This window comes from Aspergillus chevalieri, chromosome 7 (genome assembly GCF_016861735.1).
Source record: "Aspergillus chevalieri M1 DNA, chromosome 7, nearly complete sequence".
In the NCBI taxonomy this organism is placed as follows: domain Eukaryota; kingdom Fungi; phylum Ascomycota; class Eurotiomycetes; order Eurotiales; family Aspergillaceae; genus Aspergillus; species Aspergillus chevalieri.
In genome coordinates, this window is record NC_057368.1 from 995,037 (window position 1) to 1,020,742 (window position 25,706).

General features: G+C 50.6%; 11 protein-coding genes across 11 annotated transcripts; 8 read left to right on the forward strand and 3 right to left on the reverse strand.

Moving 5' to 3' along the window:
* Nucleotides 1-197: 197 nt before the first annotated feature.
* Nucleotides 198-612, reverse strand: ACHE_70318A (uncharacterized protein; the record flags this gene model as incomplete). The annotated part of the gene is made up of 2 exons (XM_043282638.1): nucleotides 198-503; nucleotides 604-612. The coding sequence occupies 2 exons, from the start codon at nucleotides 610-612 to the stop codon at nucleotides 198-200; spliced, it is 315 nt and encodes a 104-aa protein (XP_043139997.1).
* A 343-nt stretch (nucleotides 613-955) lies between these two features.
* Nucleotides 956-1,240, reverse strand: ACHE_70319A (uncharacterized protein; the record flags this gene model as incomplete). The annotated part of the gene is made up of 1 exon (XM_043282639.1): nucleotides 956-1,240. The coding sequence occupies one exon, from the start codon at nucleotides 1,238-1,240 to the stop codon at nucleotides 956-958; it is 285 nt and encodes a 94-aa protein (XP_043139998.1).
* Nucleotides 1,241-3,346: 2,106 nt separating this feature from the next.
* ACHE_70320S (uncharacterized protein) lies at nucleotides 3,347-3,817 on the forward strand (the record flags this gene model as incomplete). The annotated part of the gene is made up of 1 exon (XM_043282640.1): nucleotides 3,347-3,817. The coding sequence occupies one exon, from the start codon at nucleotides 3,347-3,349 to the stop codon at nucleotides 3,815-3,817; it is 471 nt and encodes a 156-aa protein (XP_043139999.1).
* Nucleotides 3,818-3,850: 33 nt separating this feature from the next.
* On the forward strand, nucleotides 3,851-4,183 carry ACHE_70321S (uncharacterized protein; the record flags this gene model as incomplete). Its single annotated transcript, XM_043282641.1, has 1 exon — nucleotides 3,851-4,183. The coding sequence occupies one exon, from the start codon at nucleotides 3,851-3,853 to the stop codon at nucleotides 4,181-4,183; it is 333 nt and encodes a 110-aa protein (XP_043140000.1).
* A 257-nt stretch (nucleotides 4,184-4,440) lies between these two features.
* ACHE_70322S (uncharacterized protein) lies at nucleotides 4,441-4,833 on the forward strand (the record flags this gene model as incomplete). The annotated part of the gene is made up of 1 exon (XM_043282643.1): nucleotides 4,441-4,833. The coding sequence occupies one exon, from the start codon at nucleotides 4,441-4,443 to the stop codon at nucleotides 4,831-4,833; it is 393 nt and encodes a 130-aa protein (XP_043140001.1).
* A 5,012-nt stretch (nucleotides 4,834-9,845) lies between these two features.
* Nucleotides 9,846-11,800, forward strand: RIM9 (putative pH signal transduction protein PalI; the record flags this gene model as incomplete). Its single annotated transcript, XM_043282644.1, has 2 exons — nucleotides 9,846-11,203; nucleotides 11,257-11,800. The coding sequence occupies 2 exons, from the start codon at nucleotides 9,846-9,848 to the stop codon at nucleotides 11,798-11,800; spliced, it is 1,902 nt and encodes a 633-aa protein (XP_043140002.1).
* Nucleotides 11,801-12,658: 858 nt separating this feature from the next.
* ACHE_70324S (ferritin-like domain-containing protein) lies at nucleotides 12,659-14,096 on the forward strand (the record flags this gene model as incomplete). Its single annotated transcript, XM_043282645.1, has 2 exons — nucleotides 12,659-13,009; nucleotides 13,074-14,096. The coding sequence occupies 2 exons, from the start codon at nucleotides 12,659-12,661 to the stop codon at nucleotides 14,094-14,096; spliced, it is 1,374 nt and encodes a 457-aa protein (XP_043140003.1).
* A 567-nt stretch (nucleotides 14,097-14,663) lies between these two features.
* On the forward strand, nucleotides 14,664-15,114 carry ACHE_70325S (uncharacterized protein; the record flags this gene model as incomplete). The annotated part of the gene is made up of 2 exons (XM_043282646.1): nucleotides 14,664-14,971; nucleotides 15,072-15,114. 2 exons carry the CDS (start codon nucleotides 14,664-14,666, stop codon nucleotides 15,112-15,114), a joined length of 351 nt encoding a protein of 116 aa, XP_043140004.1.
* A 4,344-nt stretch (nucleotides 15,115-19,458) lies between these two features.
* Nucleotides 19,459-21,870, forward strand: ACHE_70326S (DUF3433 domain-containing protein; the record flags this gene model as incomplete). Its single annotated transcript, XM_043282647.1, has 2 exons — nucleotides 19,459-19,510; nucleotides 19,568-21,870. 2 exons carry the CDS (start codon nucleotides 19,459-19,461, stop codon nucleotides 21,868-21,870), a joined length of 2,355 nt encoding a protein of 784 aa, XP_043140005.1.
* Nucleotides 21,871-22,074: 204 nt separating this feature from the next.
* Nucleotides 22,075-23,908, reverse strand: ACHE_70327A (Zn(II)2Cys6 transcription factor; the record flags this gene model as incomplete). The annotated part of the gene is made up of 4 exons (XM_043282648.1): nucleotides 22,075-22,881; nucleotides 22,930-23,070; nucleotides 23,117-23,800; nucleotides 23,849-23,908. The coding sequence occupies 4 exons, from the start codon at nucleotides 23,906-23,908 to the stop codon at nucleotides 22,075-22,077; spliced, it is 1,692 nt and encodes a 563-aa protein (XP_043140006.1).
* A 392-nt stretch (nucleotides 23,909-24,300) lies between these two features.
* Nucleotides 24,301-25,662, forward strand: ACHE_70328S (phosphotransferase family protein; the record flags this gene model as incomplete). The annotated part of the gene is made up of 1 exon (XM_043282649.1): nucleotides 24,301-25,662. The coding sequence occupies one exon, from the start codon at nucleotides 24,301-24,303 to the stop codon at nucleotides 25,660-25,662; it is 1,362 nt and encodes a 453-aa protein (XP_043140007.1).
* Nucleotides 25,663-25,706: the final 44 nt, after the last annotated feature.

The following is a 25,706-nucleotide window of genomic DNA, read 5'->3' on the forward strand; positions in this document are numbered from 1 at the left end:
TAACTCCACATGTCACAGGCAAAACTTGGGTGTTTGCCATGAAGGCGATCCGGGGAGCAATATTCCATAGGTGGATAGCCTTTTTGCGTTACAGGGGCATCAACTTTCATTGCCAGACCAAAGTCTCCAAGATAGAATTCCTCTGTGCGTAAGTTTTCAGGGATCTCAAGAGGCCAAACAAGCTCTCCCTGCTGATCTCAGAGACGGGTGGGAATTGTTTTGCCCTTCCAGGTCTTGCCTGTGGATGACGACACAGAGAGAAAGTGACCTGCAGGTATTTTCGAAGGTACATTAGGATGGGTTTGCTTGAAACCGGAAGCGGCACCTTCCCCATTATTGTCATCAGGCCTCTCATCTCTCTCACTCGTATCGGCACTTTGATTTTCGACCCCAAGGCTCCTGTATCGGAGACTTTCATTGATGTTCACCTTGTCGATTGCATTCTCATCTCCATAGTTTGGGGCGGCCTCGACTTTAGATCCCTCGACGGCCGTTTCCTCAAACTGAATATTTTCAGCTCGAGATTCATCAACGTTCAGTGTGCTATCTACGACGCCCACTGAAGGTGACTGAGAGATCCGCACGTATAGAGTTGCTACATACTGGTGTCATTCTTTCACTGCTCTGGCGGCTAGTTCCTAAAGCCTCAGCGTGATCTTTAGGCAAGCCCAGACTAGTGGCCACTGGAGGGCCTATCGTGTATTAGAAAAATGTAACAAGCTGCTGGTGAACTATGCCTACCTGGATACTCTTGCTCTGTTCTAACTAGTTCCGAGTTTGAATAACTGGCGGTCTCCATCGACCTACAGTGGTCACGCCTCATAGCTTACTAATTTTGGACACGTAGATTCAGTGGCAGAGTCGACACAGCTTCAGACAAATTACAGTGATGATCATGGACTTGTGTATATGGATCGGCTATCAAAATGGACGACTTCACGCAGGAGCAGTCGCATCAGCAAGTGTTTCCATCGAGCATACCAACTGTTGAGGGCGCTTTCTGACTCGAAAATACATCCTTGATGTCCTCATTCTGGTGGCCAGAGGTGTTGTTCGTCTCTGGTCCCTTCTCAGTCACTATCGAGCTGTTTTCTACCGGACAAGTCTTATCAATCTCGATATCAAATTCATTGCGAACTGCTGTTGTACTCCACTGGAGGAGACCCTCAGGTCTTGAGACTGCTTGGAGGTTCCTGACGTACCATTCCGGGCGGAAATGTTCGCCATCGTGGGGGTACATGATTTAGATGAAATGAGATTAGTCGGGTGAAAGGCGTGCTGGAGCTGAAGCGGCTTGGTACGGCTTCCAACAAGAGGTAGGAAAGGCATGTGAGCGCGGTTTAGGTGGAGAAGGTTGATAGCAGAAGTTGATCTTCTCGAGACTGATATTCATTGTTTAAAACGAACTTTAAGAGAATCGAAAAAGAGAGGTAGAAAATGAAAAGGGAAGCGATGATGGTATGGGAAGGGTTGGTAATCTCAGATGGAAGATAGGATTTTATAGCCCAAAGCACAAACATCATGCAATAGACCAGGCACAATGGCACACAGCCCAGACCACAAAATCCGTCCACCCGCATGCTGATCGGTGCAAAATAGAAACAGTGACCCAGTCATTTACATCCATAATCACAAGTTCGCCTTGGTACAGCCCTATCAATAAGCGGAAAATCCAACAGTGGAGATACACAATTAAACAATGCAGGATCTACTGCACACATAATTGCCTCTTGAGAGTCAATCCAGGTCGGGCTACTAGCAGTAGGAACAGCTCTGAACATTGCAGGATTGCAACAGAATATCTCAGCATGATGAACCTTGAATGTAACCAATTAGGCGTATCAGTTTCCCACTTGAGGCAATCGGAAAGCGCGCCAAACGACCGATCAATTCTAGTCCTTGGCCGGGTGATGCAACAGGAATTCCCAGGCCCGTTGTCAGGAAGAGCGACCAAAATGCGGCATTTTTGCCATTGGCGTTCAGATCCGGCTGCTTTGCAGAGGTAAAACTTGTCGACGCTGGATGATTCGGAGGAAGCACTGCCGCCTAGCTGGACACAATCATGGCCCGGCCAGCAGGACTCCTTTGAGTCGCGTTCTTCCAGGTCATAACGCGATAGCCACGGGATCATATCATGTCATCCAGTAATATCAGTGGTTCGTAAGATGGAGGCCGTTTATGGATGCCTGGCGGTTTCATAGGTGCATGTTGATAGTGAGATGGAGGCGGAGCGGTCCTTGTTGTTGTGCGGTCATCTCCGATGGGTGGAAATGGTGGGAACCGGAACCGTCTAATCCGGTGCACATGATGGGGAGCCGGAGGCGGTGTTGGTGAGGGAAGTAAAGGAAATGAGAAGAAGTGGTCGTCAAGCGACGCACCAGCGGTCTTATATAGTCGGCGATGTGAAGGCGGAGACAGGCGGCAGTTCCCCTCATAGTATAGCGTATTAGGTTAAGCCTAATCGGGTACACTGAACCGTATCGGGTGCGCGACATACCGGCGCTAAATCCGAACGGGGGAGTTGCCAAAAACGGCCACGGTCTGGTAAATGCGAATTGTACACGAGTGGGTCTGGTCACTTCAGTGGTTTCTGTTATGCCGTTGTAAAGCCTCCAGAGGTCTTGATCAAAAGTGAGGCACGTTGGCTTGGGTATAATATGGAAAATGATTGGTATCCTCATACGTAACTGTATCTATCCACTGGGTCCTTTTACCAATCAGGCTAAGCTAAATCCTGCTCTGGAACTAGTTTGGGAACCGTAGTCAAGCTTTTAACCCAGTCATAGCTTCTTCGAACACATATCTACCTTTTCTGGACCTAGTTAGAGCATCCTCATGATTCTTTCTCACTACAACAATGCCCTGGAGCAGCCTACTCAGTTCCTCCAGGACATCGAAGATTTCATGCAGGTTGTGTTGACAGAATTAGATCTCTTTTGAAAGTGGCAGGCCTATAGCTGGGTTCTCCTGGCTCAGCTGTCAGTCCTTCCTCGGCGACAGAAGTGGTCATCAAGAATTTGGGGTAATGAACACATCACCTTATTGTCCCGACTCTGGATTCTAATATTTAGGATAGAACCAATGAGTCAATCACATAATTAAAACATCTCGGATTCGATCATGAAACTGAAAAACCTGACTAACAGAATCTTACTCCCAGATCAGCTACAGGGGTGTCATACTTAGCCCGCCTTCAATACAGATAACATGTTAGCCGTATTCGACATCGCAAAAATATCAAGATCGTCCCTACTTGGGAAAAGTATTCAGCAAAATACTCACCTCTTGCATACTAAACGATTTGGTTTTCTTGTCGGAACTTTCCTTCGCCACTGAGCTGCACAAAATGACCGGCTCGACGGCCAAAATTACAATCACTGCAACCCATGTGGTCCACAGTCAACACCGAATTACTCTCCAAGATCCGTTCGTGCTGGGGCCTTTTGATCAACTCGGCCATTTCGCCACACCCGTCAATGCTGTCTGGATCTATGAATCCTCGTCCTCCGTCAGCCTGATTCCGCTTGAGAGATTACACAAGGCCATCAGTAGGCTCCTAGACTATTACCCCCAGTTGACGGGCCGGCTGCATATTGACACCGAGACTGATGTTCGCTCCATGACCAGACTAGGTTCTGGTATACATCTGCTTGAAGCCACGTGCGATGCTCCCCTTCGATCCTTTGCCGGCAGATCGTCGTCGTCAGACCGGGAATCAAGCGTGTTCAATTTCCCAGGAATTGGAAACGGGCTGCTTGCGCCATGGGACATCTCTCTCGAAGGAGCACAGAGGGACCCTGTCTTTACAATCCAATGAACTGAATTCTCTTGTTCCGCCGTGGCCATTGGGATGAGACTCTCGCATGTCGTCAGTGGGGCTGGTGGCTTCCTGGGCTTGTATCAGGACTTGGCAGAGATCTATCGCGCAGCTGACCCTGCAAATGGAGGGCGAATTGAATTGACATCGCCGCCATACCTACCACCATTCATGGTTACTGAAATGTTGCACATGAATGCTGACGAACAGAGAAAGGCATTGAGTGAGCGCCCAGCAGCTTACTCCTTGAAGGATCCTAAGGCTGCGGCTGAAACACCGGCTAAAACCGAAGCCCACTTCCAGCAGCAGAGCTTAAGCCAAGACCCACTCGTGGGACGAAGTCTGCGATTCTCACTTCAGCACTAGCCACCCTTGAACGTCAGGCGGTTGATCTGAAGAGCAGCAGCGCTCGTACATCTGCGTTCACTGCATTGTCAGCGCACTTCTGGCAGCGCACACATCTCGCTCGACTTGCCCAACTCAAGTCTGGCTCCGACGAGGAGCAACAGCATGTCTTCTCAAGTTCCGCTTTTGGCACCAGTGTCAATTTCGTCCCCCATCTCGGCTTGCCTCCGCGGTCTTTCGGGAATACTGTTATAACACCAGTGGTAGAATTGGACTCTATGGAATTGGCGCAAGTACCACTTTGGAAGATTGCAGACATCATCAACGGTCGGATTCGCCACGTCTCTGCGGAAGAAACGTACAAGCTTGGAAGGTGGATTGCAGCCCAGTCCAAAAAGTCACATGTTCAACTTAACTTCCCATGCACACCAGCCTCATTCATCGCGACTGGATGGCATCGCTTTCCTCTCTACTCAGGCACAGATCTTGATGTGGCTCCCATTTTTGCCAGTCCGGTTTTCATGGAGTCTTTATTTGACGGTATGATATATTTTGTGGAGCCCAAGGCCAAGGACAATGGAATTGAGGCAGTCGCCTGTATGAGGAGTTCCACCTGGGAGTTTCTTGATAAGGATGAAGGGTTCATCAATACGTGGGATAGAAGAAGTTGATATACTTACTTTGATCGCTGAAAAGTTCTTTCGCGCAACGTGGTTGGCGAACAAAGTGAATTTATTCTTATACTGGTAAAACACCCATCAAATACTTTGTCCTGGCTCAAAAGATGTCATTCTTACAGCATACTTGTCGTATCAGCCATCTTTTTGTGGTACATCAAGCCTCTCATATGTGCTAGTGAACAGCTATAGATATTTGTATCAAGGAAGCTACAGGTGTTTTTCTTCCCATGCTATCGTGAAGTGGCGTATCACTTTGCCGCTTAAATAGGACTCACATGATAATCAAGAATTTTCTTTTCAATTCGATGTGAAGATTCTTATATCCCAGCCGCGTTCCTGTAGTTGAGATGCAGTGCATGTAATCTCGCTCAGGATATATTGGCCAGAAGACCTTCCTGGAGCTGAACACGCTTGAATTGCCGCCTGATTGTCTGTAAAGATGATTGCTGTATAGGCCCGATGGGAACATTGTGATGTCGGTCCAAATGTGTTGCATATTCGCACGCTGGTATATTTTATTTCTATATCTAGTCTTAGAACCCTATTCTCAGCATAGCTCGGGCTAGTACACTAGGGGCCTACATTCGGCTCGGATTATCGTGTGTGTCTGAAACGTCCAGAGTTGGAGAAATTGCTCTCGTGGATATAGAACGATGCGGTTAGAATTTCAGAGAGCTCCTATTACAGCTGGATTTACCAATAGATATTCTTGAACAGATAAAGAGAATTACTCTTCTTCTATTCCCTCTCTCTCCAACTTTCTCTCCTCTCCAACCGCCACAGTCCTGGTGATACGCCTCACTCTCCAACCTCCAAGATACGCCTCCTCAAAGCAATATATGATGTCTTTTTTTTTTTTTTTTTGATACCCAGAAAAGTTGGGTGGATTTCGCCATACCACCTTGAAAAGGGTCATAGAATGCGATCAGGTTGGAGAAAAGCTCCAAGAACACATAAAATGTTTCAAAACGAAGGGAAATAGGTTGAATGTGTTTTGCAGATGGATACAAGGCTATACAGCCCGGGTTTTGCCGCCGAAGTTTCACTGCTGCAGAATAGCAGTTGCCTCCTCAACCTTGCTCGTTTACCTGTCCATAATGGCTTATCAAGAATCCTCTAAATTGAAGTAAAGATTAACCCTCTTCCCAGCTCCAGTCAGATATCTTGCATCAGGATCTCTCGTGGCTTATGAATGAGCCTGCGACGTTCCAGCAAACCTCCCTATATTCGCGATGCCATCTGAAAATGGATCGAAGAATGCGGACAGGATGGAGAAAAGTTTCGAAATTACCTCGGTCGCTCCAAATATCAAGGAAAATAGAGTGAATATGTTTTAGATACAGGACGGTGAAGTCTGGGAGCTGCAAAATGGCCGTTGCTTAGAATTTGCACATTTACCTGCGCAGCTATATGGTAGGCTCTTATGCTAAGCTTCAAAGGCCACATCGATCCTGCCTCTATGGGTAGAACAGCTAGACACAATAAGCCGTGCTGCTAATCTACCTACAATCATGCTGGAGGATGTATGAGCAGAGGCACCGTGAAGAAGTACTACTATCTAAATGCTGAACTCATTCACCACGTTGTCTGTTGTCAAGTTAACCAGGCAGACTAACAACCATTACTGAGGAAAGACTCTAACTGCGATTTACCAGAGCACACGAGTGAAATGCAAAATATCGTTCAGAATGGAGACTTCGACGGACTGCAAACATCCTAGCAACGGTAGGAAGGCGGTCTCAATTGACTGGACTGCATAGTGGCTTACGCTGTGTCTTTTGTAATCGGCACTCAAATGCCCAACAACATCTTGGCTCAAACACATTTACGCCAACTATAAAGGGGCCCCCGTGTGGATTTATGTGGCCAGGTTCTTAGTGATGTGCTATGACCTCAGCTACTTTGACAAAATTATAAAGAGCAAACCCCCTATATTTTACTAGAAACCTTACCCGGGGATAGGAGCCGAGTCCCTGGTACAATGGTGGGTTCTGTTGGTGAGACCAGGCTCCAGTTCGTGGGCCAATCGAGACCGAGAACAACCAGGCTGTCAGTACCCGTGGTACAAGACCGCTAGGGATTCTGCAAGGCAGCAAGCCTTTTCAAAAGATTTTCAGAGCTAGCAAGATGTTTTGTGGGATATCGCCGTCAGCTCCCCTGCACATATCCCTTTGGCCTGTTCCAAATCGTACTCCGGCCTGGAGAACATATTACTAGTCACTTGGGATCCGTCTTCAGGAAGTCTGCGAAGTAAACTGGGAGTCATAACTTGAGACGCCAATTTGTTTCCTTATCCATCGGGTTTAACCCTAATACACACTCTTTTTGGATGACTGTGAGCCAAACCCAAGAGACAATGACTTGCTCTCTATATGAACTCACCTGCAGGATGATGATGAGCCAACGGATAAGGTTCATGATACAACGCTATCAGAAGTGGTGGCTTTATGCAGTATGTCGCTATTATTACTGAGAAGTGGCACATTAGATAAAGGCACCGATGAGAGCGTTCACCACACAAATTCAACCTGGGTTTACAATTTAGCACACGACATGTAAATGATGAGAGGTCCCTGTCTGCACCGCAGCATGCTTGCTGGGGTCAGCTTTCTGGGAAGCCTACCCTTGTTACCGCAGAGTGTTCATTTGCAAAAACTAACATGACTAGCCGGCGCTCAGCTGCCTCCATTGCTGGATACAATAACTGCGGAATACAATCAGCTTGCAAACGACATTGCGCATGCCTATCGAAGTTTTGAGACAGTGCATATACATCTCATCTCTCTGCTGAACGATGAACCTCCCAATTATAACAGAACTTCCTGACAATTCTTCCGCGTCTTTTGGGCGAAGAACAACAGATCCCAAGCAGAATAAAATTAAAACTCCGATGAGCAGGCCAACCGAATCGGAGAATGGTTCGTCCCACGAGTCGAGTCGGCCATCACGGTTTGCTGTGTCTGACCCAGTTGACTCGGGCTAGGGTGAATGGCCAGTAGCACCCCTTCCACAGTGTCTTGGTCGTTGTGGCACTGGCGAATGGCAATGCCAGGGCATACTGGCTCTCGTATACCAAAAAGACACAGCCCTCATGTTTCTTGAACGGCTTTGCGCCATACTCAGGCTATGGCCAGCTCTTTAAATGGAATCACCGACCACATAATGAAGGTTTCAAGTGTCCATCTCACCGCGGGGGTTGTTAAACAGTGAGGATTATAAGCTGCCTCTATTAGGCAGCGACCAGGGAATCCGGCACGGAAGTCGGACCTGAGCTCTCCTAATCTCGTACGACACGTGAATGACGAGAGCTTTTTATCCATGAAAGCCAACTTTTATTACCACGGCGGACTTCGTGAGAAATGTCTCTGGAAGTGATATGGCTAATCAGGGAATACCAGGTCATGCTTACGCCAGATCTTAGAGCTTCAGTATATTTTACAGCAAGCAATGACTACAATCACCCACGGCGATGAATGTTGCGCCATCACCAATTCTAATACTAGTTCTAAACGTTAGTAGCGCGTGTATCCCATCGGATTCCAATAGACGACTATACTCAAGGGTCCCCGCATACTCTGGCAACCGAGCGCGTCTTTTTGGATCGATGGATGGGATTTAGACACTGATTTGTTTGTACTGATTATAGCCGCCGCATCATAAAACAGCATCCGCTGTGCATGCTAACCGAATCGAACGGTTTATTGCACGAGTCGGCATGACCGGTTTGCCGTGTCTGACCTGGTTGCCCTTGACTCGAATGCAAATGACTAGCAGCAGTTCGTGCGGCAACGATTTGCCACTAGCAAGTGACAATGACAAGTATACTGGGAGGCAGGTTGACAGGAACGTGGTGTGATATCATGGGGAATGCGCAGATGCCAGCTGCGATGCGAGCAATGGATATGTAGTCTAATAGACTTAGGCAATCTACGGAGTACCTATCTATGGTATCAGCTATGGAGCACGGAGGACACGTGCCATCGTAGCCTTTTTTAGCAGCGGGAAATGGCTCGCTTGTATGCAGATCGGCTCCACGGCAATTCACCAGCCGTTCTGTAGGAGCACCCGTAATTGACCGTGTATCACGTAGGAGTGTCCTGAGTACGGACAAAGTACAGAGTACAGAATAATTGTATATCCTTAGAATCAGAGTACTGCTCTATAATAGAGTCACTGTCAACCATGCGCAGGAATGCCAGACGTCTATATCTATCTGTTAGATCCATGCGCAAGCATTCTCCGAAAAGGTTTTCACACTCCACACTGGTGGAGTAGTGAGCGTCAGGGGCACGGGCAATGAAAGGTGAAACTGCTGATGTCTAGCGTCTCTCAGTGTGTGAATACAGATACTGTGAGACAGTCTCTCTCTGATTGTGTCGATTCAGCAAGGCAGTTGCCCTTTCGAATGTCTCACAACTGCCGGCTGCAAGATTAACAGACGATAGAGTAGAATGTCCCGGGCGAAACGATATTAGTCTCCATCACCCGCAGTATCCCCGGTGTGTGACCCACGAATCAAAGACCGGGGCAAACGAGTTCATGTCTGTTGCTGAGCCACTTTTTGAGTAGGCAGCATAGTAGGATAATGAGCATGACTATAGTCCACTCAGAGTCCACTCAGTCTACTCAGTGACAAGCACAATATTTTGGTTCAGTGAAAAGAAACGACAGAAGAACCGTGGAAGCAAAGTGGCAACCTGAGGCATCACTTCCGGTCGCACTGTTCGGCTCACCTCACTTCCCTCTCATCTTACTATCTTCTCCCTCTCTTTTCTCTCTCTCTCACACACACTCTCTCACCTCTATTAACTACTGATTCATTCCTTATATCATTCCTTATACTCCAACCGCTGGCTTCGGTCGAGTTCCCAACGGCGGCTATTCCCCAGTATCGCCCCGGCATGTCAATGCCATCACTTTGAATCCGACTTTCATCTCTCGTTGATTATTTCTCGACTCAACTGTCATTCTTTCTCTTCTCTATAATTCTCTAAAGCGTCGCCATGCTGTTCAAACCTGCGACGCCACTTACTATTCTCCTGCTCATCGCCTTTGCCCTTCTGGTGCTGTCGGTCATTTCGACTCCCATTGTTAAACAGATTCCCTTGGCGTCCTTTGACAATGTCGACTACGGAGTCTTTGGCTACTGCAAGGATGGCGTATGTACGGATATTCATATTGGATACACCAGCAGTGATATATCCAATACCGCGAGCAATGACTTCAATCTTCCGTCCGGTACTCGAAGGTCGCTCTCGTCCATTCTGATCGTTCACCCCGTCGCCGCCTTCCTCACCCTCATCTGCCTCTGTCTAGCAGCTGCCGCTCATTTCCATGGCCCGTCGCATTCGCCCCGGTACCTATTGGCTTTACTGATCCTTCTGCTCCCTACGCTCCTGGTCAGTCTTCTCGCTTTCCTCGTCGACATCTTGCTCTTCGTCCCGCATCTGCATTGGGGCGGGTGGATTGTGCTGGTCGCAACCGTCCTTCTTGTCGCTTGTGGTGTGGTCACCTGTGCTATGCGTCGTACTCTGGTCAGTCGGAAGGCAAGGAAGAGGCGCATCGCAGAAAATGCCGAAATGAGCGGCGAAAACTACTACAACCGCCAGAACGCGGCCGCTGCGGCACTCGATACCAAACCGGAAATGAATGGCGATACAAAGGAAGCGTATGTGACCGGTGCGCCTACGGCTGATGGCCCGACGTTTGCGACTTTCCGCACCAACACCCGCGAGAGCGACGATGACCAGACTCCGCTCAATTCACGAACCCCTGCACCTGCCAACGACTACCCGCTCCCCGACCAGCCCCCGCGCGGAATGCCCTACAGCGCCGCCCGTGATGAAGTCGGTAACCCTCTGCCTCCCTCTGGCCCATACGCTGCTGCCGCTGGCCGAGGACGACCTACTGATCCTCGAATGAACGGTGGCCCGCCGCCTGGATTTGGTTCGCGTGGACGAGGTGGCTATCCTCCAAGAGGCGCTTATGGTCGCGGAGGTTACGGCCCACCCCGAGGAAGAGGCGGTCCCATGGGCCCTATGCGCGGTGGTCCAGCTATGAGAGGGCGAGGTGGTTATCGCGGTCCGCCACCCGTTGACTACGGCTACGAGGCTTACGGAGCCGTGCCACGGACTCATCCTACTCCTCCCCCAGCGGAGTATCGTGGAACCTCGCCTGTTTATCGCCAACCGTCTCCGGGTCCCATTGGTATGGCTCTGTCGGCGGACGGAGGTCCAGTTGGTCAAGCCATTGAGATGACACCGCAACCGAGACGCTCCCCAGGGCCTGATCAAGTTCATGCGTTGTCCGTTGATGGGTATCCAGAGCCTACGAGTCCTTCTAGTTTCTATAGCAGGACACCGTAAGCGATGTTGCCCGCCCTTCCTATTTATATCGTGTGCTAATAGGTCACAGATCAACCTACGTTCCACCACGCGCAGGCTGGACCCAACCCGATAACCGTCTCGGTCCCTCACCTTCCCCGGTTTACGAACATGCCATTCCCGAGCCACTCCGCCCAGCCCAGTCACCTGTCCACGCATACGGACCGCCCAATGGCGCACAACATGCGCGTAATAACTCGGCAGATTACTATGAAGATATGGACCCAGAGTTTGCAGAAAGTCAACCGGCAGTGTCTGCACCACCGGTCGCAGCGCTGCCGTCTGCACTGATGCCAGGGCCTGCTGGTGAGCCTAAACCGGTTGAAGATATCCCTGAGGCACCTGGCTCACCTACTGCTAGCGAAATGAGTCACTTTACTTCTATTTCACAGCGACCTGTGAACCCGCGGTGGCAACCTCCTATGCAGCCAGCTCAGCAGCGCACCAACATGCTGTTGGAAGGCAACCCGGATTTTGATCTGAGCGCTGGTCGACGGCGAGGAGGTACCGGCCCGGGAGGTCGAATGCCCACTTTGTCCACGCTTCGGGAGGTTACAAGATACCCAGTTCCTTGATTTCACGTTCTTTATGATATGTCCTCTATTAACATTCAGAGGCGGATTTGGCCGGGAGTTTGGAGTTGGAGACGGTTCTTTCACCTGTCTATTTATTTTCTTTGTTGGTCAGGAACCATGGAAACCGGGTCAGGGACCATGGTGTGTACAGGTTACTACAGTACAGAATTGGATATTTGCACAGATTTGTGTCTTTTTCTGACTTGATTCCCAGAATTGTGTAGACTACGCTAGGTATGCAATGGTGATTTCATCCGGGCGACTCGGCTGATTGATAAGAAGACCATAGAACACGATCTACACTAGGGTAAGCCACCCTGAGGTCTCCGCGGCGTCAGCCATGGCATCCAGAACTCGTACCTGGAAAAAAAAAAAAAACTTTTACTCCCGCGGGATCTGAGTCTGATATGCTTATTATCAATAACATCCACTCCGAAACATGCTCAGCTGGGTATATATCGGCCGACTGTCTGTCATCCGGCATCGGATAAGAGAAACTCCAGTCATCCCACCGTCAATCATCAACTTGAATAATGCTATACCGTACAGAGTAATATCCAATGCTCTGGTCTGACGTGAATCGACTGTTCGACTTATTAACCCAGACAGTGACGTCATATTTGAAACAGAGATCATCCAGTCACTGTGTTTGGATGCACGCTGCGAATACTGTACTCGGATACCCTCAGTAACAGGTTTGTCTCTGGTCAAGTGGGATGATCTCTGGCCATGCGAAAGAGGATGGGTGGGCTGTCGGGTCGTTTCCGGGTCGTACTATGCCCTTCCCTGACGCATATATAACCTGTCGTCTTGCCAGGTACACCCAGCTACCAACAGCCCAACTGGCAACAACCCGAAATGCTCCAAAAGCACCACCTTCTTCCCCTCCTGGGCCTGTCCCATCATGCCCTCGCCCTCCCCAAACCCTCCTCCGCCTCCCTCTCCAGTGTATCCTTGTCTGGACCTCCGGTCGTCTCCCACCCAACGTCCCTCCCGCACACACCCTACAGCGGCACGCCCACGACAACTGGTGCCTTGAGCGCTTCGTCTGTCGTAGGATCTTCAATCACGCCGGGGGCTACTGGTTACCCGAGTGATGGGAAGTTGCATGACGCTGAGCCCGCGCCGTATGTTCCTGCGGGAGGCGTGGGAACGAGTGGGGAGGAGCCGGTGTATAACGCGAAGAGTGATTTTGATTTTGAGTCTCTTGTATGCCCCTGCCTCTTTATCTTGAGTGCGTTACGCAAGACCATATACTGATAATGATATGAAGGCCCTGGCAACATACCAAGAATACATCGAACTCGACCTCTTCCACGACGGCCTGGCGCGCTTCTCCGTCGAAGATTTCAAAAAAGCCGGCCTAACCGCCGAAGACCGTTTCCTGATTGAATTCATGGCGGATCAGGAAGTCGGTCACGCAACAATGCTAACTAACATCCTCGGCCCCGACTCCGCGCCGAAACAATGCACCTATAACTACCCCTACAAAACAGTCTGGGAGTTCCTCGACTTCTCCCAGAAACTCACTCGGTTTGGCGAGTCTGGTGTCTATGGATTTCTGGGACATTTGGATTCCCGGGAGGCCGCAACGCTGCTCACGCAGAGCATCACCACCGAGGCTCGGCAGCAGATGGTCTTCCGACAATTTGAAGGCCTCTTCCCGATGCCCGTCTGGTTCGAAGTCGGCATTCCGCAGTCGTGGGCGTGGACGCTTCTCGCGCCATACATCTCCTCCTGCCCCGAGGGACAAACCCGTCTGGCGTGGCAGAACTTCCCAGCCCTGACGATCGACAACCAGCCAAATCCCAGCAGAATCGACGGTGGCAAGGCATTCCATGAATCCCTGGAGCCGGGGATGAACACCCTCCAACAAGTCACCGGCCCCGAGTCCTGCCTCGACTCCGACACGCAGGGCGAGAACTGCAGTCCGGCGATCACGCATAACCGCACGAACCCGCTTTCCTACCCCGGTCGCGAAGTCTACCTCTCCTGGGAGGAACCGGGCAAACCGGTCGGTCCGAACAACTCTTACGTGACCTCATCTCAAGCCTCTGAGCCGAAATACGTCGCCTGGGCTACGCAGCTCAACGTGACATACTCGCCACTTGAGGTTTTGAACAAAACAGCCGGAAAGACGGTGCAGCCGGACTTGTCGACTTACCAGGGCGATCCGGCGATTAACGGGACTATGTTCCTGGCTGTTGTTGACGAGGATGTCTATGTGACGCCGTTTAATTTTAGTAGTATTAATGAGCATGTCGTGGCGGGGCCGGCGTTGTATCAAGCTGGTTGAGGCATTGGAGCATCTCTGATTGTGGATTAGTATGAGTACTGGATACTGGTGCACAGTGTTGTGCGCAAATTTTATATTCCAAATTGAACACTTCTATGTTATGATATACTTTCCGCAGCCTATTGTCAATCGATCATACAGCGTGGCGCAAACCAACATCTTAACTGAACTACCGTGTTCACACTCCCTATTCACAGAACACATGAACAGCGCTACGTCCTGCCCTGTCTCCCCTTCCCATGCACCATAGTACCAAGTCCCAACATGTGCAACTGCAGTAAACATAACCAGTCACATACAGATAACCACAAGTCGTCACTACAAGTTCAACCGGTCGTACAATGCGCAACACACCAGACAACCCTAGCTTGGTTTATATATTTCCGGAGCCGTGTTTGGCTGGTGATGTCTTTCTTTCGCTTTTTGCGGGATCCGTGCGGCCGTTTACTTGGGGAATAGTCTATATTTATATCTACATCTACGTCTGCAGCTATGACTATGGCTAGGATGTGGAGATCATGTCTACCTTTCTATTCGCGACTCACTCTCACATCCAGGCTCAAAGCTATGATCACTCGAAAGGCTCATCCAAAAAGCCCCGACGAAAGGGAATACGCCCTCCTCTCGGACCCCGAATCAGACCTCGACTCCGATTCTGACCATGCAGTCACCTGTGCACACATCGAAGACCTCGACAACCAATACAATATTCAAGATACCAGTGTCCAAGGCAACCCCACTGTACGACTCGCGGGCGAATATCCACGGCCCCGGACACCACCGAAAGCAAAGACAAAGACCACGACCAAGGCCGAGGTGGAGGTGAAAGAACGATATGTACGGTTCGGGATTGGTGGTGCGGGGAATATGCGGAGGTCAGTTTTAATCTGGATTATTACACGTGCCCTTATTTGCATTTGCATTTGCATGTGGTGTAGGTAGTGAGATTTGGAATTACGCTGACTGACGGATCAGGGTCCTCGTGCGAGACGAACGGTTAGTTCGGGTTATTTCGTGAACTTCATGGTATCGGCACGGTAATATTCGCGATCATCATACTGCGCTGCGTGATTGACATTGTCAGAATTGTCTCAGGAGATGTGTTAATTGTTAGGGTCTGCAGGGCCAGAACGCCGGAAGCAGCGATGGCTGGCCCTTGGCTTTTAAGATGAATCAAGACGAGCATATCTCACGAGGGATAAGAAGGAAAGAGCTTAAAATAAATGCGGAATTGTGATCCCTTGCTACGTACCTTTTTGACGTACTCGTGTTAGTCAGTGTGTTTGAACCTCCTTGCTAGGGCTTTGGTATGTGGATGGCGGTGGGGGGGTATGACTGAACTGGATTAGGATGGAATTCCATTGCGGTATTACTGTACTTAATTTACAAATATACTCATTATGTTTCCTGTTTATTGGCTTGCGCCGCTGTGTAGCGATACAACTTCCGGCTACTATCGGTGATCACCATGTTCTATATACACAACCAAGACAATCTCCCCGTCAGCATGCAGGCCATCCATAGACAATCACCCGCGCCACCGCCATTCGCTGGAATTCGTCGCTCTCGGTTGACAGGCTGCCTCCATCGTGTCTCTGTTAGGAATGCCACGAAGAATGAATGGCTCGTGGAGCTGGCCCACCGTCGGCCCCTTTCCCTCCCTTTTTCCAACTTCACTCTCTCTTCTTCATCCTTATCTCTTTTGGTCTCTGGATCTGACTTCTGCTGGACTTCTGTCTGACGGTTTGTCTACGTGGTCCAGTTGGGTTTTGATCTATACCACCCCCCGTCCCCATTTATATATATACATGAATGAAATCGATGAGTGAGATAAATGAGAGGACTTTGATCTTGTTGATTACTGGATTAATTGGGGTCATAAGTTGAAGATGGCCTTTTCCCGCACTTCCCTCCGTCTCTACACATTGGTGCTAGGCCTGCTTTCGTGTAGCAGCCGTGTGCTTGCATCGGAGGCAGACCGGCCCCATGACTGGACGATACACAATCCTCAAGATCCGCACGAAGGACACGGCAAGACGAGTATCAAGTACTTTCCACCGCTGGACTATGTTCCGCATCCTGTGTATGTTCCCCTTCTTTCCTTTCTCATTTTATGACAGTATACTGACGGGAACAGCGGCATCCCATACACCGTGCAAGACCACGGCAAACGTCCCTGGGAGACAAAGCCCAGCCCGCAAGACTCGGAAAATCACCGGACATTGATGGTCGCCGATGGCGAGGCGCAGTGCTCGTCGAATGGCCAGGGGTCGAACAAGTACTGGTACGAGGAGATCGAGCATAACGGGAAGTCGTCGTTCCTGCAGGGCGAGTTCAAGGACCAGTACACGGTGTTCCGGAATGTGGTCACCGACTATGGAGCGGATAATACGGGGAGTGTGGATGCGAGAGCGGCGATTCAGGCTGCTATTGATGGTATGAAAACTTATCTAACTATGGTTTGATATAGTCATGAATTACATAAAAATGCTAACGGTGTACAGCGGGTCCGAAGAACGGACCCAACCGCAACTCCCACTCCATGGGCAGCACCGGCCAACCAGCCATCGTGTATCTCCCCGGCGGGACGTATCTCCTAGAAACCGGTCTACAGCTATACATCGGCACAGTAATAGTTGGAGACCCCAAGAACCCGCCTGTGCTCAAAGCGAACAACGACTTCGGCACGGATCACATCGTCTACTCCAAGGATCCGAACTTCGGGGGCACGATTAACTTCTACATCGGGATTAAGAATGTGGTTATTGACTCGACAAGTGTGGATCCGAATAGGCGAATGGTACTACTTGACTGGACTGTTAGCCAGGCGACGCAGTTGACAAATGTGGTGTTTCGGATGCCGCAGGGTGCCGAGGGGCATGTTGGGATGACGACGGAGTTTGATTATAATAGTAATATCATCTTGGTGAGTCCTTTTGAATCTTGGGCTTGGATGGACGATGCTGACAGAAAATAGAACGACCTCATCTTCCAAGGTGGTAACATCGGTATGAGCCTGGCTGGTCAGCAATGGGTGTTCAAGGGCCTGCAGTTCCAAGGCACGAAGACCGGTGTTGTTACTGGAGGAACTGATATCGTCTTCCTGGGCTGTAAATTCGAGAACGGCGCGCTTGGTATCGACGCAAGCGGTACTTCTGGATCCCTGACCGTCATTGACAGCACGGCCAACGGCCTCGAGAACTTCATTGTTTCCGGAGACTCGGGGAACGCAGCGAACTCGATCATCCTGGACAATGTGCAATGCTCGGGCTCGACCGTCAAACTGGGTGACGATGTCGTTCTGACTGGCAGTGTCTGGCAGACCTGGGTCCATGGCAACCTGTACTACCCCGGCGATCCTACCAAGTATCACGCCAAAGGCCGCACCGGCTCGACCATTCGCACTGCTGCCCTCTTATCTGGCTCCTCCAACTACTTCACCATGAAGCCTCCGACCTACGAGCAGTACACGGCGGAGCAGGTCATCAACATCAAGTCTGTCGAGGGGGCACCGGTGTATGGTGACGGATCGACCGATGACACGGATAACATCAACAAGATCCTGACGATGCACGCGGGCTGTAAGCTCATCTATTTCCCTGCGGGAACGTACATCGTCACGGACACTGTCATCATCCCTGATGGCACAAGGATTATCGGTGATGCGTTTGGTAGTGCGATCAGCGGCACCGGACACAAGTTCATGGACGAGCACTCTCCCCGAGCCATGATCCGCATCGGATACCCCGGCGACACCGGCCTCGCTCAAATCAGCGACATGCTGTTCACAGTCGCCGACGTCCTCCCCGGCTGCAAGATGGTCGAGATCAACATGGCCGGCAAATCCCCCGGCGACGTGGGCATGTGGAACACGCACTTCCGCATCGGCGGCGCCGTCGGCTCGCAAGTGCAAAGCAAATGTACCTCCACGCCTGACATCTGCAAAGCGGCCTGGGGTCTCTTGCATCTTACCAGCAGCTCGTCCGCATACCTTGAGAACGTCTGGGGCTGGGCGGCGGACCATGATCTTGATGGCCAGAACCCGCAGACCATCGCGACGGGCCGTGGCTTGCTCGTCGAAGCAACGAAGGGTACTTGGCTCGTGGGAACGGGTTTCGAGCACCACGCACTATACCAGTACAACTTCAACCGCGCGGAAAACGTCTTCTCAGCGATGCAGCAAAGCGAGTCGGCGTACTGGCAAGGCCCGGGAAACGCGCTCGCACCCCAACCCTGGGAAAACAGCCTTACAAGCCTCGACCCGCAATTCAAGCACTGTGCTGCTGGCGACGCACTCTGCCGAATGGGCTTTTTTGAAGTGATCACCAGTTCCAAAAACCTGTTCCTGTACGGCGGGTGTAACTGGGTCTTCTTCAACAACAACGGCGGGTGCGATGGCAAGTGTCAGCAGAATGCGATCCAGGTCAGCGATTCGAGACAGGTGTATCTGTATGGGACGAATACGAAGAGTACGGAGAACATGGTGCTTGAGGAGGGGAGGGTTATTGCGAAGGAGGATACTAATGCTGGTGGTTGGGGTGGAGTTATTGCTGCTTATTTGTATAATGTGTAGCCGGTCATGGGTGGAGAGGACAGAATGAGCATTGGTGTATATACATCGACACAGACATATCGGCCGCGAAGTAGATGCGATAGACTAATCAATATTGGTTTAATGATCTATTCTTAGCGCCTGCAACTTTGTTCTTTCTTTTTTTAGTCCTGCATGTTTACCATTTAGGCCAGCATCTCGGGACTCTACCGTACACAGGACGACAGTTCGGAAACAATGCCATTCGCTGGATATCTTCCTCTTGCCTTTCTCCTTAACACACCTAATTAAGTCGCCAAATAAAAGCACGTATCTTGGGCAGCTTCACTTCCGCCCTCCGGCACTGCGCTGGCACCAGTACTGCACCGCACTGTACATGCACGATCGGAGCTATTCCAACTTCCAATCAATTCCAGCCATGTCGCCTGCCTTTTTTACACCATAATAATGCTCTCTTGTTGGGCCACAAAATAAACCGTTTGTTGCTTTGTCTTTGTTTCCATTTATATGGTGGCTGGGTGGCTGGTCGTGGATATACAAATCTTACGGTGTAGCCAGCCCAGCCCCCCGATATAACACTGATTTTCCTGTCACTGTGACACTAATTTTTATTTTTCATGATTCAAATTTTATAGTTTTTCTGAGTTTCCCTTGCCTAGCTTGTGGCCGGCCAGTCTTTTGCTGGGAATTGCCCATGCCCACGCCCTCGCATACTGCTGGTGGTGTCGGTGTCGGTGCTGGAGCTGTCAGCCATTCACTTTTACTTTAATTCCTCAATATCTAATCGTGCATTCCTCGGTCCAGCCCGCCATGGATTCTTCGGCGCCGCAGCCGGGAAACGTCAGTCTGAGGACCGTTAGCTGTAAGGCCCTCCCATAACACGGCCAGTATATGTAACCTATACTAACTAAAACGAAAGCAAGCAGACCCCAATACCAATACTTCGAGCAACGCTCCGAAGCCGCCTCAGACGACTACTACTCTTTCCCCTCGACAGCCTCCAACTCCGCCAGCAGCAGGGACGGCGTTATGCGGTATGCAACCCCCGTGTCCGGGCCTACATCGCGGGCCTCGTCGCCGGGCGTGGGTGTCCCCAGGATGGGTGCAATTGGGGAGCATGGGCCATTGCTTGGGGAGGATACGCCGCGGAGGGTGAGGGCGAGGACTGGACATGATAATGGGGGGAATGGGTCTGTGTGGATGGAGGGTGATTTGCCGCATATTCGGTATGCGATTAATCATCTTACGCGAGAGGAGGAGGATGATGAGGAGGTCCGGGACGTAGGAGGAAGGGAGGATCATCCGGATGGCTTTGTTTGGGATGAGGAACGGGGTTGTTTTACTCGTCTGGGGACATTGCCAGCGCCGTCCCACCAGCAGCAGCAGCAGGAACGAGAAACATCACCGGCGAGATCTGTGCAAAGCTCTACGAGTTCTATGACAACCATCGGACGGAAGACATTTGTCGCCATGGACCCCCCCGAGAACAGCCTCTTATATTTGCCGCTTGACTACGTCCCGATAATTCTTCGACCTTGGGCCCTAGCCCTACTAATCATCTGCTGTCTGCTCATGATAGTTGGGGTATCGTTTTGCAATGTGTGGTCCAAGAAGCACCAAGGACTGTGGGACTACGATGGCCAAAGCGGCTCGCGGTACTTCGTCTTCCAGTTTCTCCCACAGATCCTAGCGGCCATCTTGATTCTCTGGATTTTTGTGGTGCAGGCAGCTGTGTATCGTGTCATGCCGTTTGCCATTATGGCTTCTGAGCGAAAACTCGAGCGTGTGCTGCAGAAACTCCCGATGTTACCAAGGAACTTTCTTTTGCCGGACCTGTCGCATTTCCTGTATGGAGAGCCGTTGGTGGGTTTCTCACTATTTACTATCTGGCTGGCGAACATGTTTGCGATTCCGCTGCTTAGCTGTCTCTTTCAAGTGAAATGGTACAGCTACGTCGATGGCGCCAATGGACAGGGAAGATTCCGCTGGACGTCTGTCCAGTCCATCGGGTGGACCATCGTCTCGCTCTATGGACTGCTGACAATAGGGCTCACGGTGCTCCTAGTCCGCTTCGTGCGCGCTTGGTCCGGACTGATCTGGGACCCTACCAGCATCGCCGATCTGATACCCATCATCCAACGCTCGAACATCCTCCAAGACTTCGACGGCCTTGAAACATCTCCGGACGTGGGAAAATCACTCGAACCCCGCACCCTCCGACTAGGATACTGGAAACTCTCAGGCAAAAAGGAAATCCTATTCTACGGCATCGGCGAAGAAGACGCCCCAGTCCGCACACCCTCTCTCCACACAGACAAACAAGCGAAGATCACAGACGTCGAACGCCAACAAAATAACCTCAACATGTACGAGCCCACCACCCGCCACCGCTGGACACCATGGTTCCTCCGCACCATCTCAATAATAGCATGGAGCTTCCTCGTCGGAGGCCTATTCATCGCCTTCGTCATAGTCAGCTTCCTCCACGACGCTATCGCCAGCGGCTTTCCACCCCGTCTGCCAACGCTTCCGTCAACAGACGGTTTCTCCGCATCGAACTTCGTCTACAGCTTCGTCCCAGCGCTAATCGGCATGCTCTTCTTCCTCGCGTACCAGCACGTCGACGTCTACTTCCGCGCTATCCAGCCGTACGCCTCCCTCTCCTCGTCTCCCACCGGCGTCCCCGCAAAACAGTCCCTCCTCCTCTCCTACCCCTCCGACCTCCCGCTCCTCGTCACCATTAAAGCCCTCCTCAACAAACATCCCAAACTCGCCCTCATCACTTTCACCAGCACAGCCTCCCTCGCAATCCCCATCCTCGCTGGCGGCATCTTCACGGCCCTCTACTATCCTTCCTCGCGCACAATCCGGATGACGTCGCTGATGCCCGCGTTCTACGCGCTACTCGCCTTCTGTGCGCTGTACACACTCTCGCTGCTGGCTATTTGGCCGCACCGGATCCGGTATCTTCCGCATGGTATTGCGACGTTGGGAGAGCAGGTTAGTTTTCTGTATCAGAGTCCGTTGTTGGCGGATAAGGGGCTTAGGGAGGTGAGGTGTCGGACGGATTTGGTGCGGATGGTTGTGTCTGGGGGTGAGGGGTTTGAGGTGGGAGAGACGAGGTATGGGTTTGGGGTTTTTGTGGGGAGAGATGGGAGAGAGCATTTGGGGGTTGAGAGGGTTAGGAGGGGTGGGAGGGAGGATATGGTTATTTTGAGGTGATTTTGTTAGTACTGAAGTGGGGCTTTCTGATGTTTTGTGAGATGAGTTTTGATGAGATTGTACATGATTTGATATGATACCTGTGATACCTGCTTATGTTGATATGATTGATGATAATAATGAGATACATCATGAAAGAATAATCACAATGATCTTGACAATATGTAAACGCTTCTCTGTACTCCATACTCCATGGTATAGGCACTACACTTGTGACGGTGGGACAAACCCAAAATTATAAATCTGCAATATCCTCTGCATCTGTCCCCTTATCCATCCTAGATGTTCCTCACTTAAGCAAAGCCCCGACGTACACAGATTGCCCAAGAACGTTATCAGGAACCACCCACCCAGCAACGGCGCCGTTTGCTGATGCCCTTGCGTAAGCGGCCTCCCTTCTGCCTCAGGGTACTCGACTTTATATGGGTTCAATTGGACAGACTCCATCTGGCTGCCGAGGAGGAAGGGGACGCAGGCGCAGATGTCCATGGCGAGGGATTGGATGGTGGCTTCGGCGGTGGATTTCACAGCTAGTGTGGCCTGGTTTGAAGGCGAGGAGGCGTTAATGTTGGTGTCAGTGTCGGTAAGCATGCGTAGACAACTGAGGATAATCTTCTGCACCACGATACGCGAGTCGCGGTAGGAATTCCATGTTGCTGCTACCCATAAATCCGAGTAACAGTCGCATCGGTCGTTAAAGACGCCTGCCGCACGGACGGATTGTGGTATCATAGTTGCAGGACTAGGAAGCCAATTCGGTGGTACCGTGTGAACCCAGTTAACAAGTTTGGAATCCAGTTCTTGGGCTTGTGACATAAGGTGCAGTATTTCAGATTCAGTAATCTGTGACGGAGGCCTTGATGCGAGTGACTCCCATGCTAATCGGAGATTTACCAGTCCAGATGAGGCCATTTGTAATTGTTCTGGTGCTGTCTGGGCTATTGGTGCTGTGAGTGGCCAAACCTTCGGGGTTGGGACCATTGGATGAGCCAGGCCCATTGACGTTCGGATCTATGGCTTCATTAGCATGGACTTGAACAATATAGATGCTATGCTTACGACTTCGTGCTCAACACCATCCGCCAATAATCTGCATGAAGGTGAGTCCAATTGTTCAGGTCTCCTGCTATTGATCAATGCAATAGCTCCGCGTAGATGATCCCGAGGAGGGAGTTGTCGATCTCGTTTAGACACGAAATCCTGATCTTGTTAGACAAGCAAATCAACAATCAGGACTAGAACCAACCTCATATAATGAAAGTAAGAGAACAGTCAACAGAATCTCGTTCAAATTCCCATCAATATCTGTCTGTAGTACTTCACGCGTCTTCCGAAGAGCTCTGAGGAACGAGTGTTCGGCCAACTGAAGCGAATTCCGTTCACCGGTCCAGGCAGCCACGGAAAAGGCAGAGACTGCGAGTAAGCTCAGATGCACAGACGATCCTACTTGCGTCTCGGAATAAAACTGAGGCAGGAGGTCTAAGAAGCCATTGCTGATCTGAGGATCCTTTGGGAGATAAAGATACGAATTGAAAAACAATGGAATGACCGTATCCTCCATAGGTAGGTAGATACTGCGAGGAATAGAGACATTGAAAGTTGGGACCGGTGGAACCGGTGGTACCAGTCGGGAAATCTCTAGTGTATGGGGGATAGAGTCGCTAGAGGTTGAAACTGGTGAAACCGAAGAAACTAGTGTCTCTGGAGTATGGGGAATATCAACAATAGTAGATATCGAATCATCCGATGACGAAGGTGTCGTTGCCGGCACGACTGCCTTTGAGGCAGAAGACTGCTTACCTGGGGCACCCTTTTTCTTGCGCTGGAAAGCTGTCTGCCCTCTTAGCGCGACATCGAGTGGATGTTGGTACCCGGGGCAAGTCCGACCAGTCCGGACACAGGCCCTACAATGCGGACGCGCCTCATCGCACTGCAGCAGTTAGCCCCGTTCTAATCCACTGATAGCGTGGCAGCTTACTTTGATCCGTCTCTGACGGCAATTCTGGCACCCGGTACTAGGCTTTCCACCATAAGCCATTCTGAATAATGACTCGGATTTCTAGTTTAGAGAAGATGGTCATCCGATAATCATAAGGTCGGGATCAGATATCGTGCTGCCTGATCAGGATCGTCGTCACCGTTGCCAATTTGCATGGCACGCCGTCACGATGCATGTCAAGCCATTCATGTCAAGGTATATAGGAACACAGCCACGAACGCTCAGGGATGTTGTATGGAGTAACTAGTTCTTATTGTCACGAGAAAAGATGAAGTCGGGATTACCCCGGATATTTCAAAGAATAGCATAGCGTCGCCACCAACCACGTGCCTGCTGACTGAGCAAACTACTTTTGTGCCTGAGGCAGGGGACCACTGTTTTTCATCCCTTTTCCTTATCAATCTGACGATCAAAAAAACCGTTATGCCGTTATGGACTTTGATCATCTCGCCGAGCAAGAATCCCAACGAATATTCAAAAAATGGATCCAACACCTTGTTAAGAACTCCTCGGAGACGCTGGTCACCAAGCTAGCCCTTCGACACCGGCCTGGTATACCAGTGTCAACAACACGGTTCTCCCATGGAGCCTTCAACTTTTGCTACCAAGTCGCTTACGAGGATGGCAGTCGCCTTCTGGTCCGGTTCACGGCTCTGGGCCGAGCCGTGTTTCGCCACGAGAAGGTTCAGGATGAGGTTGCCGTTATGAGATACTTGGCTGAGAACACATCGATACCCGTTCCCACGGTACTGGGCTCCGGGAGCTGTGCAGTTGGGCCCTACGTCGTCATGACCCTTTTAGAGGGTAATTTGTTATCGAGGTACCTCAGAGATCCGATGAAAAAGATCGAGACGTTGAATCTTCATATTTCCGAGTGTGCGTTGAAGAAGGCATATCGGGACATGGCTGACATTGTCTTGGAATTGTCAAAGCCGGAATTTTCGTTCATTGGAGCTCTGAAACTGGATGAATCGGGCGACTGGTCTGTACACAAGAGGCCGTTGACGTTCAATATGAACCGGATAGCGCAGTTCTCCAATATCCCGCCTAGCGCATTCGCGAAGCAACGCTTTAACAATGCCACCGATTACTTTGAAGAACTCGCCAAACAGCATCTATACCATCTCGAGTACCAGCGCAATGATGCTGTCATTAATGAAGACGACTGTCGAAAGAAGTACATTGCTCGCTGCCTTTTCCGCAAGATATCAAGGAAGGCGTCCAAGGAACACCGCCATGGCCCTTTCCATCTATTCTGTGACGACTTCAGACCCGACAATATTCTGGTCGACCAATCAAAGCTTGAGATTATCGGTGCTTTTGACTGGGAATGGTCGTACGCTGCCCCTGCGGAATTCACCCACGCTGCGCCCTGGTGGCTGCTACTCGAGCGCCCAGAAGACTGGGAAATGAATCTCGATCACTTCCTAGAGCGCTACATGCCTCGACTCTCCATATTCTTAGAGGCACTTCGCGAATGCGAATCGAGGAAGATCGGTGATGGTTCGCTGACAGAAGAGCAATGCCTCTCAGACGCCATGGAGGACTCCATGGAAAACGGGCTATTCTGGTTTTGCCTCGCGGCAAGACACGGCGCCATGTTTGACGAGATATACTGGGCCTTCCTCGATCAAAGATATTTTGGGTCGTTTACCACTCTCGAAGACCGAATGCGTCTTTTGAGCGATGAAGAACGGATGAACCTCGATGACTTTGTGCAGCGCAAACTGCAGCAGTCAAGTGAGGGGACGTTGGAATCATATATGAGCATTGATGACATTGCTCAGCTGTAGGTATCCGTCTACTTGCATAATCTTCCATTTTGCTGCTCTCGAGC